This window comes from Aulonocara sp. 'chitande type north' Nkhata Bay, linkage group LG23 (assembly GCF_057382095.1).
Source record: "Aulonocara sp. 'chitande type north' Nkhata Bay isolate Kocher_YH1m ecotype deep benthic linkage group LG23, A_spYH_male_GT1.1, whole genome shotgun sequence".
Classification (NCBI taxonomy): domain Eukaryota; kingdom Metazoa; phylum Chordata; class Actinopteri; order Cichliformes; family Cichlidae; genus Aulonocara; species Aulonocara sp. 'chitande type north' Nkhata Bay.
In genome coordinates this window covers 44,137,909-44,153,028 of record NC_141365.1, presented here as the reverse complement: position 1 = coordinate 44,153,028, position 15,120 = coordinate 44,137,909, and the positions used below count along the sequence as shown (strand labels likewise).

The 15,120-nt window shown below is 40.2% G+C and overlaps 2 protein-coding genes across 3 annotated transcripts in view; one reads left to right on the top strand and one right to left on the bottom strand.

Moving 5' to 3' along the window:
• The window catches only part of LOC147302712 (NACHT, LRR and PYD domains-containing protein 12-like), a 172,991-nt gene that overhangs the window by 147,742 nt on the left and 10,129 nt on the right, over window positions 1–15,120 (bottom strand). Inside the window, exons 5-6 of the mRNA XM_086283591.1 lie at window positions 10,892–11,086; window positions 8,608–8,784 (exon numbers count right to left, since the gene is read on the bottom strand). Coding sequence (XP_086139717.1) covers window positions 8,608–8,784; window positions 10,892–11,086 — 372 coding nt within the window. The remainder of the gene's footprint in view (window positions 1–8,607; window positions 8,785–10,891; window positions 11,087–15,120) is intronic.
• LOC147302713 (uncharacterized) lies at window positions 1,239–3,979 on the top strand. 2 transcript variants are annotated; one of them, XM_086284337.1, is made up of 5 exons: window positions 1,239–1,314; window positions 1,510–1,821; window positions 3,108–3,224; window positions 3,473–3,531; window positions 3,827–3,979. In XM_086284337.1, exons 1-5 carry the CDS (start codon window positions 1,239–1,241, stop codon window positions 3,977–3,979), a joined length of 717 nt encoding a protein of 238 aa, XP_086140463.1. The 2 variants fall into 2 exon arrangements, with proteins under 2 accessions (XP_086140463.1, XP_086140464.1); XM_086284338.1 differs by having other exon boundaries at window positions 3,108–3,225; window positions 3,486–3,531.

Here is a 15,120-nt window from a genome sequence, read left to right as displayed (position 1 = left end):
TCACCCAACTGGACGACACTGGTAGCTGCAGCAATAACATAAAAGGCTAAAAGCTACTTGGACAGAGGTTCTAGTCTGAGTACGTCTGGAGGGTATAAGGTAGCACCAAATAAAGCTGTGGGAGACCTGGGGAGTGTCATCTGTACCTGCTATTGTTGGAATAATAGTTTGTCTTGCATCTGAACTGTGCAAACATAGAGGTCATCCCACATATGGTTCGCCCCTCAGGGGGACAAAGGACCTCAGGAGTGAGAAGAGATGAACCCAGCCACACTGGATTATGGGGTGTTGGTGAGCTCATTATTCTAATGAGCTCATCAGGGGGAATTATTAGATTATAATATTATTTTATGCCATGTTAGACCCCTAATTAAAGATGGTGAATTATTATGTAGTTTTAGTTGGCATTATTCTCCTGAATTAGAAGAAGCTGATAACTATTTCATTAGTTAAACTGATTTGCATTACATTAAACTGCTGACTTGTCGTGAATGAATGATATTGTTTTATGATGCATTATACTGCTGAGTTATAAGAAATACTGTTCGCAGAAAGTTATTGTCTTATTTGTCTGATTAGAAGAGAACAGAATATACTGGAGTTTTCTGCCCCATCTCAGCAGGAGCAGATAGACGGGGAGCCAAGGTCGTAGCTTAGGCGCTGTGTGAGAGAAAGCATGTGAATGTTTAGGCTTTTTATGATAAGGTGGAGGCACCAGAGGCTATAAGAGTTTGAGCAATGCTCCACCATTTTGAGATCTGAGGCTGTCTGCATCAGTGTCCATCTCCCACGCGTGTGTTCATTAAAATCATCGTTTGACTCAACCCGACCGGACCCGTGTTGTTATTGTGGTTTTTCCTCTTGTCTCCATCCCCAATATTTTGAACCATAACACACGCTATTTTAGTTTAAAATGCTTATAATGTTATGATAAATGGTAGTTTTGTTGTTACTTTTACAATATTATCCATCCTTCAGTTTCAGCGAACATGACAGTTAGCAGTGTAATAATTCCTCTGTGATAAAGAAAAATTAGCTTGTTTTCTTTTTGTGTGGGAGCTCGCACAGTGTTTCAACTTTACAGCCTTTTAATATGAAAGTCCTGTCAGTACACTTCCTTTTTACATCATTTCACACTTGCCCCGTGAAGGGCAACAGTCTGACGTCTGCTTAGCCAGGAAAGCTTCAGCTTGTTTCTTTCCGCACATCTTCCTCTTCACTGTCGGTGGCTCACAGACATGTTAACAAGCATGGACGTATCAAAACTTTGCTTGATTTTGCTGTTACCACTAGCTGTGTCCCATGATGCTGAAGGTAATACAAGGAAACTATTTTCATTATGCATTATTAATATTTTTAAATTTATAACCTCCTTGCTTTTAGTTTAAACTAAACACATTATTATGGGATTAAAAAGATGGTTTAACATTCACAAAATATAGAAACTAAAGTCCTCTCTGACACAGGCTGAATCTTGTATTTACCGTATTTTGCTGTCCCTGTTTACAGAGACTGTTGTGAAGACAGTCAGGAGAGAACACGATGTCACTCGGATTTGCAACAAGGAAAGTCAGACTACTATTGTTTTGATTATCTGTAAGATCAAAAGACAGAGGGACACAGGAGGAGAGTGTCATCTGCTGTATCGACACGGAGAGAACGTTACTCAGGAATGTGACCCCAGGTTCTCAATAACAAAAGAAAATCAGACTGCCTTTCTGGAGCTGACCAGTTTAACACCAGCTGATAGTGGGAACTTCACCTGTGAGTGTACAAACACTGAAGGGACATATATTGTCCATATCAGTGTCACTGTGGAAGGTAAATGCATTTTGGTTTCTTTATCTGACACAGTTATTCAGCACTGTGTTAGCATTGTATTGACCTGCTTATGTGTTTTTTATTCTTGTAATTTGTTCATTTCTTTTCTTCTTATTTTCACTGACAGCAGTTTAAATACTCTCACTGACTCATTTATCAGGTACATCTTTGAACCGAGTTGGACCACCTTCAGCCATCAAACATGTCTTCATTTTTTGTGGCACAACAAGGCGCTAAAAACATTCCTCAAAGATTCTCAAGACATATTGAAATTACATCATCACACAGTTGCTGCAGATTCGTCAGCTGCTCTTACTTGAAGCAAACTTTCTGTTCCACCACATCCCAAAGGTGCTCTGCTGGATTGAGATCTGGTGACTGCGCAGGCCGTACATGATTTGAGCGCCGTGACATGGTGTGGTATCCTGCTGGAAGCAGCCATCAGACGATGGGTATTTTTTGGGCATAAAGACATGAATGTGGTCAGCAACAACCTTCAGGCAGGCTGTGGTGTTTAAATGATGCTCAGTGGTCACTACAGGGTCCAAAGTTTGCAAAGAAAATCCCCCACAGAGCATTACACCACCAGCAGTCTGAACTGTTAGAAATCAACTCATCGGGCAAGGCATCGTTTTTTTAGTCTTCTGTTGTCCAGACTTGCAAACTGTAGCCTCAGCTTGCTGTTGTTAGAGGACAGCAGTGATATCCAGTGTGGTCCGCTCTGCCTCAAGGTTTGATGTGTAAACAGCATTTTTACCCAGAGAATCACAGCTCACTGGATATTTTCTATTTTTCAGACCATTGTCTGTGAACAGAGATGATTGTGTGGGAAAATCCCAGCAGATCAGCAGTTTGTGAAGCACTGGGACCAGTAACATGTGCCATGTTGCTCTGTTTGAGCATTGATTTGCTGACATTTTATTATTTTATTAACCTTTATTTAACCAGGAAGATGAAGCTGACATGTGATTGACAAATGAAATGAACACTGAAATATTTGTGTTACACCCTGAACAAGTATACCTCATAAAGTGGCCAGTGAATGTATATAAGTAGTTGGACCAATTTCAGTTCATAGTAATATTCAGAAAAGATGCAAAAGAAGAAGAAGAAGACAAAAGAAAAGAGCACAGTGACAATATTTAAAGCTCTGTGGTTATAAAACTGGGGTTTCATTACTTCACTCAGAGTTTCAGTAGACGTAAACTGTGTTTGATTTGTGTTTTGATTTCCAGGAAATGAAAGTAAATGATTTTACTGACAAATGCATCTTTTCAATGATTTAGACACAAACGAGGCCCACACTTCAGCAGACAAATCTTTTTCCGTTTATCTGCCCGGTGTTGTGATCATCTTTATAACTGGAGTTATCGTGGGATTTATCTACTGGAGGAAAAGTAATGGGTGAGACTATTTTTGCTGCAGTAATTCAAAGATGATATAGATGTAGAGAAAGTAAACGGAAACATCACATTTCAATAAATGAGAATTCGCTGTATGTTAAACATCATGTCTAGAATGAACACTTTTTATCCTTCCAAAAATAATTATCATTATTAAGAGAGAAGATAATATAAATGTAGATGTTCTTACTTGATTTTTCTCTGTTTGAATGTGAATAGTGTTACACTAATGCTGACATCCTTTCAACGTGGCTGCTTAAGGTCAGGAACATCTGGAGTGTCTGTACCTGAAAATCCCAACGGTTTGGTGAGCAATTTATTGCTACGATCTACAGCAGCTAGTTAAAAGTTTGCCAGTAAACATAAAACATGTACATTTATGTTTTAGGATGTTAACTACTTATATAGATAATTACAGATTAGTGTTATAATACTATTAGTGCCAACTTCAGTGTCCTTTATTTTGTGAAGAAGCTCTTACAGAAATGAGCAGAAACATTAAATAATCCAGGCAACAGATGGAGAGATTTAAAGATCAATAGAGTGTGTGGGTAGACCGGGTTGAACTTGATTAATACCTAAAATATTTCACTTTTCTAAAGGATGACGATGAGCCAGATCAGCCCTATACAAACCTTCAGCAGCCATCGAGTGATTCCTACCAGACTATCATCTCAGTGAACCATCAACACGACAGCAAGACACGCTCAGCAAGAAGCACAGGAACTGTGGGAGTGGATAATAAAGCTCTATGAAACATTTTAAAGTATATAAAACTTTAGGTGACATACTAATATAATAATATTCATATATTATAATAAACATCCATCTTTTCACACTGGATAGTTGTTTCCCAGTAATGGAGACCATTCAGTCATAATACTCCAACTCAGGCTCTCAGATTTAATACAATACAAACACAATAAACTGTGGCAAACATGACTCTTTGTATCAGACTAGTTTTGTTTTTGAACAAACATCTCATCATAATTTGAACACAATGTCCATCCAGATAAACAGAGAGATCAGTCTGGCTTAAACAATGTTGGTGGTTTACCTTCTACTGTCCTTCCACTTTTATGCACTTCTATTTTAGACATAGTAAAAGTTTCAGTGTAGACACAAGAGGTGAAATAAGGAGGGTGCAAGTCTTCCTGCTTTCACTATAGTCTACCTCACACTGTCCAATCACAACTTTGGTGTTATTTCATCAGTGAAATGTTTGAATGATGCAATTGTAACTCTAATGTAATGAAAAGATAAACATGTTTTCCACTTTAATATAACAGGTTAATGCAAATTTCGTGACTTTTCATGTTTTCAAAATGAAGTTTTTTTGTGTGTGTGGCAACATTCAACAGACGATGGAGATTCTTCTGGCATGAAGTTCATGGCTACAGTTCCCATCATTTCTGCTGCTGCTTCACTCATCAGTGTGGCTGTGATAACCTGTGGTTACAGCCTGAGGAGAAATCCTCGCAGGTGAAAACTTTTACTGACGCACTTAAACTCATGAAATGACCCTTTGAAATCACTTGAGCACATTACTGCATACAGCAGCCACTGTGGTGTTCAAAGTATCTCATAGGTTCTTTTCAAACACCACACATTAGTTGTAGACATAGCTAGTCTTGTTTTTGAGGTATTTTTCACCCCATGACCTCTGATGTTTTTATCCTAACAGAGAAAACAGATCAGGTCTAACTAACTTAACAGGATCTGAAACTCGCCAGATGTTTGTGAGTTTTCCATAGTTCTGTTTTACACTTAATTGTGCCGAGGCTGCAGTGCATTATGTCTGTTTTTAAGCTGCACTTTAATTAAATGTAAATGACAGTGTAAATTGTTGTTTAGGACAAAGAGGACCGCTACATGAGCCTTCATCGGCAAAACATCGATGTCTACCAAACTATCTCCTCCGGTCGCCTTCATCATGATGCTGAGGCCACTGCATGTCACAGTCATGTACAATAATAATCAGAGATGGAGTTTTTACCCTGACTACGTGATCTATAAAACTATGATGCTAGACATGCTATCTATAAAAGACACTGACATTGTAACTTGCCAGCATCATGTGTACTGTTAGTTTGTTTTGCACTGAAAAAAGAGAAAAATATTAACGTCCAGTAACTCTTCACCCTCCTGCCCTCTGGGAGGCGCCACAGGAGCCTCCGGACTAAGACCACCAGGTACCGGAACAGCTTCTTCCCCACAGCTGTCAGACTCCTGAACTCTGCCTCCTGACATCTGACCCACGTTAAACTCATGGACTGAACATACACACACCCACAATGGACAACTGTACCCTCAAACACAATAATAACATGGACTGAACCACCACTCACAACCACCAGCACTTTATATAGCCTCTGTAGAAACTATCTACACCCTCACTTATCTTAACTGCACTACTGTATAGCTCTGTGTAAATAATCATTCTGTACATTCGATAATCTTTAATCCTACAACTGTTTACAACTTGCATAGTTCCCATTTCTGTATAGCTGTATATCTCAGATTTCTGTAAAGTTATTTATTTCATATTCTGTATAGTTTTTCATATTTATATCCTGTTCATATTCTGTACATAGCTCGTACTCACTACAGCCTGTACATACTTATAGTTATAGAATATTCACAACATACTTCATACCGTGTACATTATAACATACCATAATAGACCCATTTCTGTAATATACTCACATATCTATATTATTGCTAATATATATTGTAATATATCTATATCACTAAAGCACTTCTGGATGGATGCAAACTGCATTTCGTTGCCCTGTACCTGTGCATGTGCAATGACAATAAAGTTGAATTCTATTCTAATTCTATTCTATTCTATTCTGTTTGGCACAAAATGAAATTATTTGGCCTCTCAGATGCTTTTCGAGATTCCCAAATGACTGATGATGACATCTCTGGGGTCTGATTGATAGAAAAAAAATGTCTTTGAGACCTTTTGTAACTGACAAACTCTTCATCTGCTAACAACACTGAGTTGAATCTCCATGGCTGATAGTTGGAGCAGGCATCAGGAATACACATTGAAAAAACAAGAGGAGAAATCACCAGAGTCTTATAATCACATTCTGTAACGAAAGGGAGACGTTTTTCTATACAAATATATGTTTTATGGACATTAGAAAAAAAAAGAGTATTGACGTGAAGCAGGATTATGAAATCTCCATACATCAGCCAGCCCATAATTATCAAGAAAGCTCTGAATGACGCATGCTGACTTTGGACTAAGTGTACTTTTGTGTGAACTGTGGTCCATAGCAGATAATGAGCAGTTTAGGTCTCCCTCAAAGATGATATTGTGTGATGACATATTGGGGAGCCGCGCAAAGACATTAGTGAAAAATCTGTGATCGTCCCAATTAGAGGCGTAGATATTTGCTAAGATCAAAGGAAAACCATAAACTATATTTTCTGCACTTAAAATCCTGTAATTTTCTCATAAATCGACAGTGCGCCTTATGGATGAATTCTGGTTGTGCTTACTGACCTCGAACCGATTTTATGTGCTACACGGCGCTCAGAAACCTTTCAAAAGATGTTTTGGTACGACTTTGCTCAGCTACGAGGCCGCACCGCTTGATGGATTGTTGGAGCATTACAGCTACGAGGAGCCTCGCGGAGTGATACGTACTCTGCTTCAACGTAATATTACTGTATTGAGTGTGTATAAGGACCATAAATGGCACCTGTTACATTCGCGCTGTCTTCTCTGCATCTTTCCCCTTTTCCTCTGGTAGAGTCGGACTCATCCAGAGGAAACATTCCTGTTTACCCTCAACTTTCTCAAGATGTTTGTCCACTCCTGACTCGGTTACAAAGAGGATTTCAAACTCCAGGCTGTCAGTCACGCAGGAGAACCTGGGAACAGAGCAGCTGCTTGTTATTATGCTCAGCGTCTGTTTACATTTTGACTGCACGATTGTGAGCTTTTTGTTATGCACAAAAACAACATTGTTTTCTTTTATTTATGGAGCATTATTATTTAATAAATGCTGATCATTTATTCCTGAGTAACTGTTTCATGTACATCTACGCTGTATGTTAATAAATGTGCCTGTGTGAGATTTGGGACACAGCTTTGACTAAGAACTCTCTTTTTGTTCGAACTTTCTGGCTTTAAAAATATCGAGATATATATCGTATATCGCCACCCAGCTAAAGAATATCGAGATATGAACTTTGGGTCATATCGCCCAGTCGTAATATTGCAATAGGTTGTCCGTTAAACTCAAGCGGGGCTTGGGCCCTGGCACGGCGTAGCCACACAATCCTGGTAGTAGTGACGCTCGGCTATGACGGCGTGCGGGTTACCAGCTGGCTTTCTCAGGATAGGGCTCCTGTGTGAGCGGTCGACAATAACGTCTTTATCCATACCCAGCACTTCACGTAGTAGCACGGATACGGCCGTGGAGGAGCTCGAGTCCAGGCCCTCTGGGATCCCTATGATGTGGATGTTAGCTCTCCGCTTCCTGCCTTCATCACATTTATCCTTCAGGTCAGACAGCTCCTCCTTCATACTCTCTACTGTAGACTGCAGGGTGGTCACCTCATCGCTCCACATTGACAGCCCATCCTCAGCTTCTTTCACTCTAACCTTTACTCCATCAACTTCGCCGCACGTCGTGTGAGTGTAAACCACTACAACATGTAGACGGCCGTCTGCAGGCTGGATGTAGCACCACCGCAGAGACGTGCTGCAGCTCTGTTTAGTTACCCAGCTGACAGCAGAGGCTGTAGTTTACTGTTACCAACATGGAAAACTGAAGCTTCATCAGATGGAGCTACAGAGCTGGAGAACAAAGGAGACTGAGAGGCCAGAATGATGTGGGAGGAAACATCAAGAGCCTGTTTGAAAGGAGACACATGTGGATGCTGTGCCAGTCTGTGGTCTGTCAGAAGTCAGCTGAGTCACACTGCAAGAAGCTGCAGAATCTCAGAGGAGGAGATTTGGAAGTGTTTGTGGGACAAACTGGACTCAAAGAAAGAAGATGTTTGTGAAGTCTTTGGTGGAGGTGAGCAGTGTGAAGCAGAACACATGCCGATGAATCAGGAGGGAACAAACTGAGTGGGCGGAGCTGTCTGAGCCCCGCCCACACAAACACAGCTCTCTGAATCAGTAAAGGTGGGCAGGCCGCGTGTGGGCCGCGGGCCATACGTTGAGTATCACTGTTTGAAATGTGAACATTGTTCTGCTGCAGTCAATGGACTAAACCAGAGAAGAAGAAAACAGACTTTACCATGAAGATCCTCAGTGTGGATCAGTATAATATCAGCCTGATGTCTGCAGTTTAGTGTCAGCACAACTTTCACATCATATTCATCTCAGCACAACTAAAACATGCTGACTGACCTCAGAGTTTCAAGTTTACATCCTGGACTCTCCAGGAAACCACACAGATGCTTCACTCCTGGATCCTGCAGCTTGTCGTTGTTTCTCAGGTCCAGCTCTCTCAGATGGGAGGGGTTGGACTTCAGTGCTGCTGCCAGATAATCACAGCTGATCTCTGACAAACCACAGCTCTTCAATCTGTATAAAGAATGAAAGATGTAAGTTTATTAGACAAAGTGCTTGAAATCATTCAGTGTTTCATCATCTGTTCAGAGCTGAAGAAGGTTCAGAATGTAGAAGTTTAGAAAATGGAAACTCCAAACAGCTGAAGCCAACAGGAAGCAGCTTCAAACAAACACAACAAGAGAAAAAACTCTGAATGTTTCACATTAAAGTCGAACATTTCTCATAAAAACAGGACAAAGACTTGAAAAAGTCGTGTTTTTCCTTCCAGGAACCACATGGCTTCACTTTTAAAGGTGAAGTGTGACAGAAATGGACATATTTGAAGTCCAACACCTTTTTCCAGTCACATTATTAAAGCAGACAAACTACAAGCTCATTTTCATTCCAACAAGTCATCTTCTGACCTGGACTAACAACACTGGTCTCTATGTGCAGCTGGCTGTGAGACCAGTGCTCAGGGAGCGTCTACAAAGTGCAACACTGAAAGAACATCACACACTCATTTGCTTCCAGCACTTTCACACAAACATCTACTGTCATTATTGTCACCAAACTCTGTGGATCCTTTATTGCAAATTCAAATGGGATCAAATGGTCAGACAAAAGAGGGTTATGAGGAAATCTGATGAAATGTTGTGTATTAGCAGCAACTTATTGAATCATTTTCCTCAGAAACCAAACAAAATGATTGACAAACATGTTTTTACAAACTCAGTGTTGGACTTGGATCAGCAGGATAAGCTGATGTTTAAAGGCATTTGAGTCTCGCTGTATGAGAGTCCAGTTCTTACTCAATATTTATGGATGATGTTCTTTCAGTGTTGCACTTTGTAGACGCTCCCTGAGCCTCACAGCCAGCTGCACATGGACCAGCTGACATTACCCAGCATTAGAGGCGGCTGTAAAAAATTCATGTTCCCATTTAAATGGTTTTAATTTGAATAAAACGATGTTGATTCATTCAATCCTGAATCGATGTTTAATATAAATGTATTTTGCCAGAATCTCAGGTTAAAGCTCACAAACTATTTCAACAAGCAGCAAACAGCTAAAACAGTAAATGAGAGCAGCTAAACACACAAAGATGGAAACACAGAGCGTGGATCGTTCACTCGACGGCACGTACACGGACACGCCGTCGGGGCTGAAAGTGGACAGCTCACAGATCCTGAAGCTGCAGGTTTCATCTGTCTCCAACCAAAACTGAGTGAAGCAGCAGCAAAAGAAGATCCAAACTCTGCTTCACGTTTGATCAATATGCTCATGAATTCTCTCTGACTTTGGCTGTTCCTGCCTGCACAGCTCTCTCTCTCTCAGTGTACTCCAAGAACAGCTTCAAACATCTGTTTCTGCATCATTCACTGTTTATTAGCCACCAGTCTGCTGTTGTGTTCAGTGCTGTCGGCCTCTGACAGTAAAGCCTCATTTCTGCTGTTCCATGGAAACTTTTTAAAATGATGACAGATTACAAACTCTCAGCTGTGTCTGTAATCAAACCTCTGTAACTTTGCTTCACTTCAGCAGCATCAGCTCATGTTCACATGTTGCTTCATGGTTTGCTTCAGTTTTTGATCGACTGCAGAATATTTTGAAGGTTATCTGCTATAAAAAGCCAGAAGAGGAAAATCTGCTTCATGTGTTTCTGTTTGATCCTCAGTGACTTTGACACAAAGGCCTCTGCTGTGATGATCACACCTCTGATCAAGTCTCACAGTGTCACAACTGATAAATGATCAGAGTTAGAATATTTCTGACTGTCTGCTGTGTGCCGTGACCTTTGACCTGCTAAAGACAGTCAGCTGTGGATTATTCATTGTTGTGTCTGATACTTAGAACTGTGAGGAAGAAGCTACACAGTTAATCAGGGTCCCCTCTCTCTGAATCAGGAAAGGTGGGCAGGCCGCGTGTGGGCCGCGGGCCATACGTTGAGTATCACTGTTTGAAATGTGAACATTGTTCTGCTGCAGTCAATGGACTAAACCAGAGAAGAAGAAAACAGACTTTACCATGAAGATCCTCAGTGTGGATCAGTATAATATCAGCCTGATGTCTGCAGTTTAGTGTCAGCACAACTTTCACATCATATTCATCTCAGCACAACTAAAACATGCTGACTGACCTCAGAGTTTCAAATCGACATCGTGGACTCTCCAGGAAACCACACAGATGTTTCACTCCTGGATCCTGCAGCTTGTTCTTATTGAAAGAGAAGGAGTCATTACTCAGGTCCAGCTGTCTCAGATGGGAGGGGTTGGACTTCAGTGCTGCTGCCAGATAATCACAGCTGATCTCTGACAAATCACAGCTCTTCAATCTGTATAAAGAATGAAAGATGTAAGTTTATTAGACAAAGTGCTTGAAATCATTCAGTGTTTCATCATCTGTTCAGAGCTGAAGAAGGTTCAGAATGTAGAAGTTTAGAAAATGGAAACTCCAAACAGCTGAAGCCAACAGGAAGCAGCTTCAAACAAACACAACAAGAGAAAAAACTCTGAATGTTTCACATTAAAGTCGTACATTTCTCATAAAAACAGGACAAAGACTTGAAAAAGTCGTGTTTTTCCTTCCAGGAACCACATGGCTTCACTTTTAAAGGTGAAGTGTGACAGAAATGGACATATTGAAATCAATGATATCAAAGCTGGAATCAAATGAGTCCAAGTCTTCTGCTGATTCAGCATCACATTCATCTTTGCTCCTTGTTCTGCATCCCCACCATAAATATAAAGAGGCAAAACTCACATTTTCCAAAATCCTCTTTAAGGTTCGACAATAAAGGAAGATAGTTTTATACAAGTCTTTGTGGTTTTCTTGTCACCCAGATGCCCGAGTACTTAAACTTGTTATAGCTGGGTTTAAAAGGGGCTAAAATACACAAAACTCCCCAGTTGTCGTACAGATAGACTTTGCCTCGCTCTTCCCAAAATTCACTTTATATCCAGAAATTGTCCCAAATTCCTTAAGTATGCATTAAGGTGACCTTGAGGCTCTTAAAGGTGCCTATAAATAAAACTTATTATTATTATTATTATTGTAAGTCTATCCAAAAGTTTGTGGAGGCTGTTCGATGGGTTGGAAATAAATAAAATCATGTCGTCGGCATAAAGAGAGACTTCATGTTCGATACCCCCTCCATGTTTTCCCTCAACACCAACACATTGTCTCAGAGCAACAGCTAGCGGTTCAATGGCAAAAAGGAGACAGAGGGCATCCCTGTCCTGGAGGGCAGATTATTGTTAGTCCGGACGGCTGTTAGAGGGGAGCAATACAATACTTTTATCCAAGATACAAAATTAAAGACACATTTTTTAAGCGTATAAAAAAAAAAAATCCAATCTCACCCGATCCAACGCCTTTTCTGCATCAAGCCAAATTACAGTTTCCAATGTATCACCTTTAACATGGGTATAAATGATATTTAATAGAGCTCTAATGTTCAAAAAAGAGTGCCTAATAAAGCCCGTCTGGTGAAATAATGGAGGACAAATACTTGTGTAAGCGACGGGCCAACACTTGAGCCAGGATCTTGGTGTCTGTGTTGAACAAAGATATTAAACGACATGAACGACAATCTAAATGGTCTTTTTCCTGTTTTACAATTAAACACATCACTGCTTGATGCATTGTTGGAGGCAACGACTGTGAGAGGAAGGATTCTTCAAAAGTTGATTTTAACAGTGAATTCAGTCGGTCAGAAAACTTTATGAAAAAATCAGATGGATACCCGTCGGGGCAGCAGATTTTCCAGACTGCATGCTCCGTACGGCCGTTTCAATTCCAACATTAGAGACAGGTTCCTCCAGACTAGCGATCGCATCTTCTCCCAAGGAGGGAATATCAAACACCTTATTGAAATCATTGTGGATCTCAAGGATAGTTTGGTTGTCTGTAGACCTTATTCCCTGGTCATTGTAGATCTCAAGGATAGTTGGTTAGCTGTTCTTAGTCGTAGCTGGTGAGCTGATAACTCGCCTGTTTTTTCTCCATGTTCATAAGCGTAGCTGCAACTTTGACTCAGCCTGTTTTGTAGATATGAGATTGTATTCAGTTTGTCATTGTAACCGCTGTGTATATAATACAGGCTCAGGAGAGTGGCTGCACACAGCATGTAGTTTAGTGTCACGGTCACAGTGGCTGACCGTATGGAGAGTGTGTGGAGGACTCAGGCGCAGACACTGGCGCAGACATGAAACTGAGTTTTGAACGAAAAGCGAGCCTTTATTTCGGCTGAATACATCAAACAAGGCAGAATCACAGTGAAGAGAACTAAACTGGGGAACTAATACTATAATAAATCATGAAGACACAGAAAGCTATGGCTAAGAATACAAAAGACTGGGCATGAAAATATGGAGGGTGGGAACACAGACGATGCGACACAGAGACATGAAACACAGAGACTAAATACACATGAGGGATGATCAAGTTCCAAACATTAAAACTGTCAAACCTGCAGGGGGGATTGGCTGTTCCAAACCTGAAATATTATTTCTGGGCAGCTCAGATGAGACCCCTGACTGTATGGGTGCGGGATTTGTCTGAAACTCAGTGGCTAAACATTGAGAAGACAATGTGCGAAAGATCATTGGAATCCCTGCTTTGTTCTAACATTTCAATTAAAAATGTGCATATGGGGGAACGGACGAGGGTCACACTAAAGATTTGGCGTAGAATCAAACAATCATTTGGTCTTCCAAAAGAAATGTTTAATTCTATCAAGCCTCTCCTCCCTGCAGGGTTTTTCTCCTATTGTGGAAGACTCTGGCTTCAGAGCATGGTCACATAGCGGGCTTCATCAACTTTGTCATGTTGTGAGGAATGGGCACCTGAGCTCATTTGAACAGTTGAGGTCAGTTTCGGCTTCCTTCTTCTGACTTTTTTAGATTTCTGCAGCTAAGAAGCTTTTTGACAAAACATAAAGAATGGAGGCAAGTTTTGGAGCCCTCAGCCATTGAGGAAATATTTCTAAAAACATTTCAAAGTAATTCCTCCCCAAAATTAATCACTCATTTTTATAACGCATTTATGAGTTTCAATACAAATGCAACTTTGGATATTAAGGCAAGGTGGGAAGCTGAGACTGGCACTCAAATCTCAGAGGACACCTGGGAAGAGGTGTTCGGTGAAGCCCATCTGGTGACTAATTCTGGGCTGTGGAGAGAATTTAAATGGAAGGTGGTCATGAGATATTTTAGAACCCCAGAGATAATTGCCAAAATGAAGCCTGCAAATCCTGACACCTGCTGGCGAAATTGTGGTACTTCTTTAGGAACCCACTCACATATATTCTGGTCATGCCCAAAAATCTGCTCACTTTGGAATGACATATTTAAAGTTCTCAGTACAGTTTTCCAACAACCATTAACAAAAGACCAACAGTTAGCCATTTTAGGAGTCTTACCAAAGGGTTTTGCGGGAAACAATAAAACGTATCTCTTAAGAATCTTACAGCAGCACTAAAGTGTATCACTATTAAATGGCTGAATCTTGACCCACCTTCATATAATATGTGGATTGATAAAGCAAGAGAAATTTACCAGATGGAGGAAATAACATCTGCTCTGCGGATTCAGAGAGAATTGTTTACTGAGCGTTGGCGACCCATACATGCTTTACTGTTTCAATAATTTAGCATAGGTCTGTTTCGTTTTGTCCATTTACGGCTAAGTTTGTCACAAGTTATTTAATATTACATAAAGTTTTTGTTTTGTTTTCTTTTTGTTATGTTGTTGTCTGTTTGTTTGTTTGCTTGCTTGGGTTTTGTTTTGCTTCCCAGTTTTGTTTTGTGCTTCCTAATTGCAGTTCTTATTTTAATCTAGATTTCTGCATTGCAGTTCCTGTAACTGTCCTACTTGTGAACATTGACAAGTACAAGTTGCAATGTTGTAAATTATAATAAAAATTGAGTTAAAAAAAAAAAAGAACATTAAAGTCGTACATGTCTCATAAAAACAGGACAAAGACTTGAAAAAGTCGTGTTTTTCCTTCCAAACCACAGCTCTTCAATCTGTATAAAGAATGAAAGATGTAAGTTTATTAGACAAAGTGCTTGAAATCATTCAGTGTTTCATCATCTGTTCAGAGCTGAAGAAGGTTCAGAATGTAGAAGTTTAGAAAATGGAAACTCCAAACAGCTGAAGCCAACAGGAAGCAGCTTCAAACAAACACAACAAGAGAAAAAACTCTGAATGTTTCACATTAAAGTCGTACATTTCTCATAAAAACAGGACAAAGACTTGAAAAAGTCGTGTTTTTCCTTCCAGGAACCACATGGCTTCACTTTTAAAGGTGAAGTGTGACAGAAATGGACATATTTGAAGTCCAACACCTTTTTCCAGTCACATTATT

What these genes read in the sequence shown, in the direction of transcription:
- LOC147302713 (XM_086284337.1), top strand. Translation starts at nt 1,239, where the DNA reads ATGTTAACAAGCATGGACGTATCAAAACTTTGCTTGATTTTGCTGTTA. An exon ending in TATCAGTGTCACTGTGGAAG is followed by an intron (nt 1,822 to 3,107) that starts GTAAATGCATTT and finishes TCAATGATTTAG; the next exon opens with ACACAAACGAGGCCCACACT. An exon ending in CTACTGGAGGAAAAGTAATG is followed by an intron (nt 3,225 to 3,472) that starts GGTGAGACTATT and finishes CATCCTTTCAAC; the next exon opens with GTGGCTGCTTAAGGTCAGGA.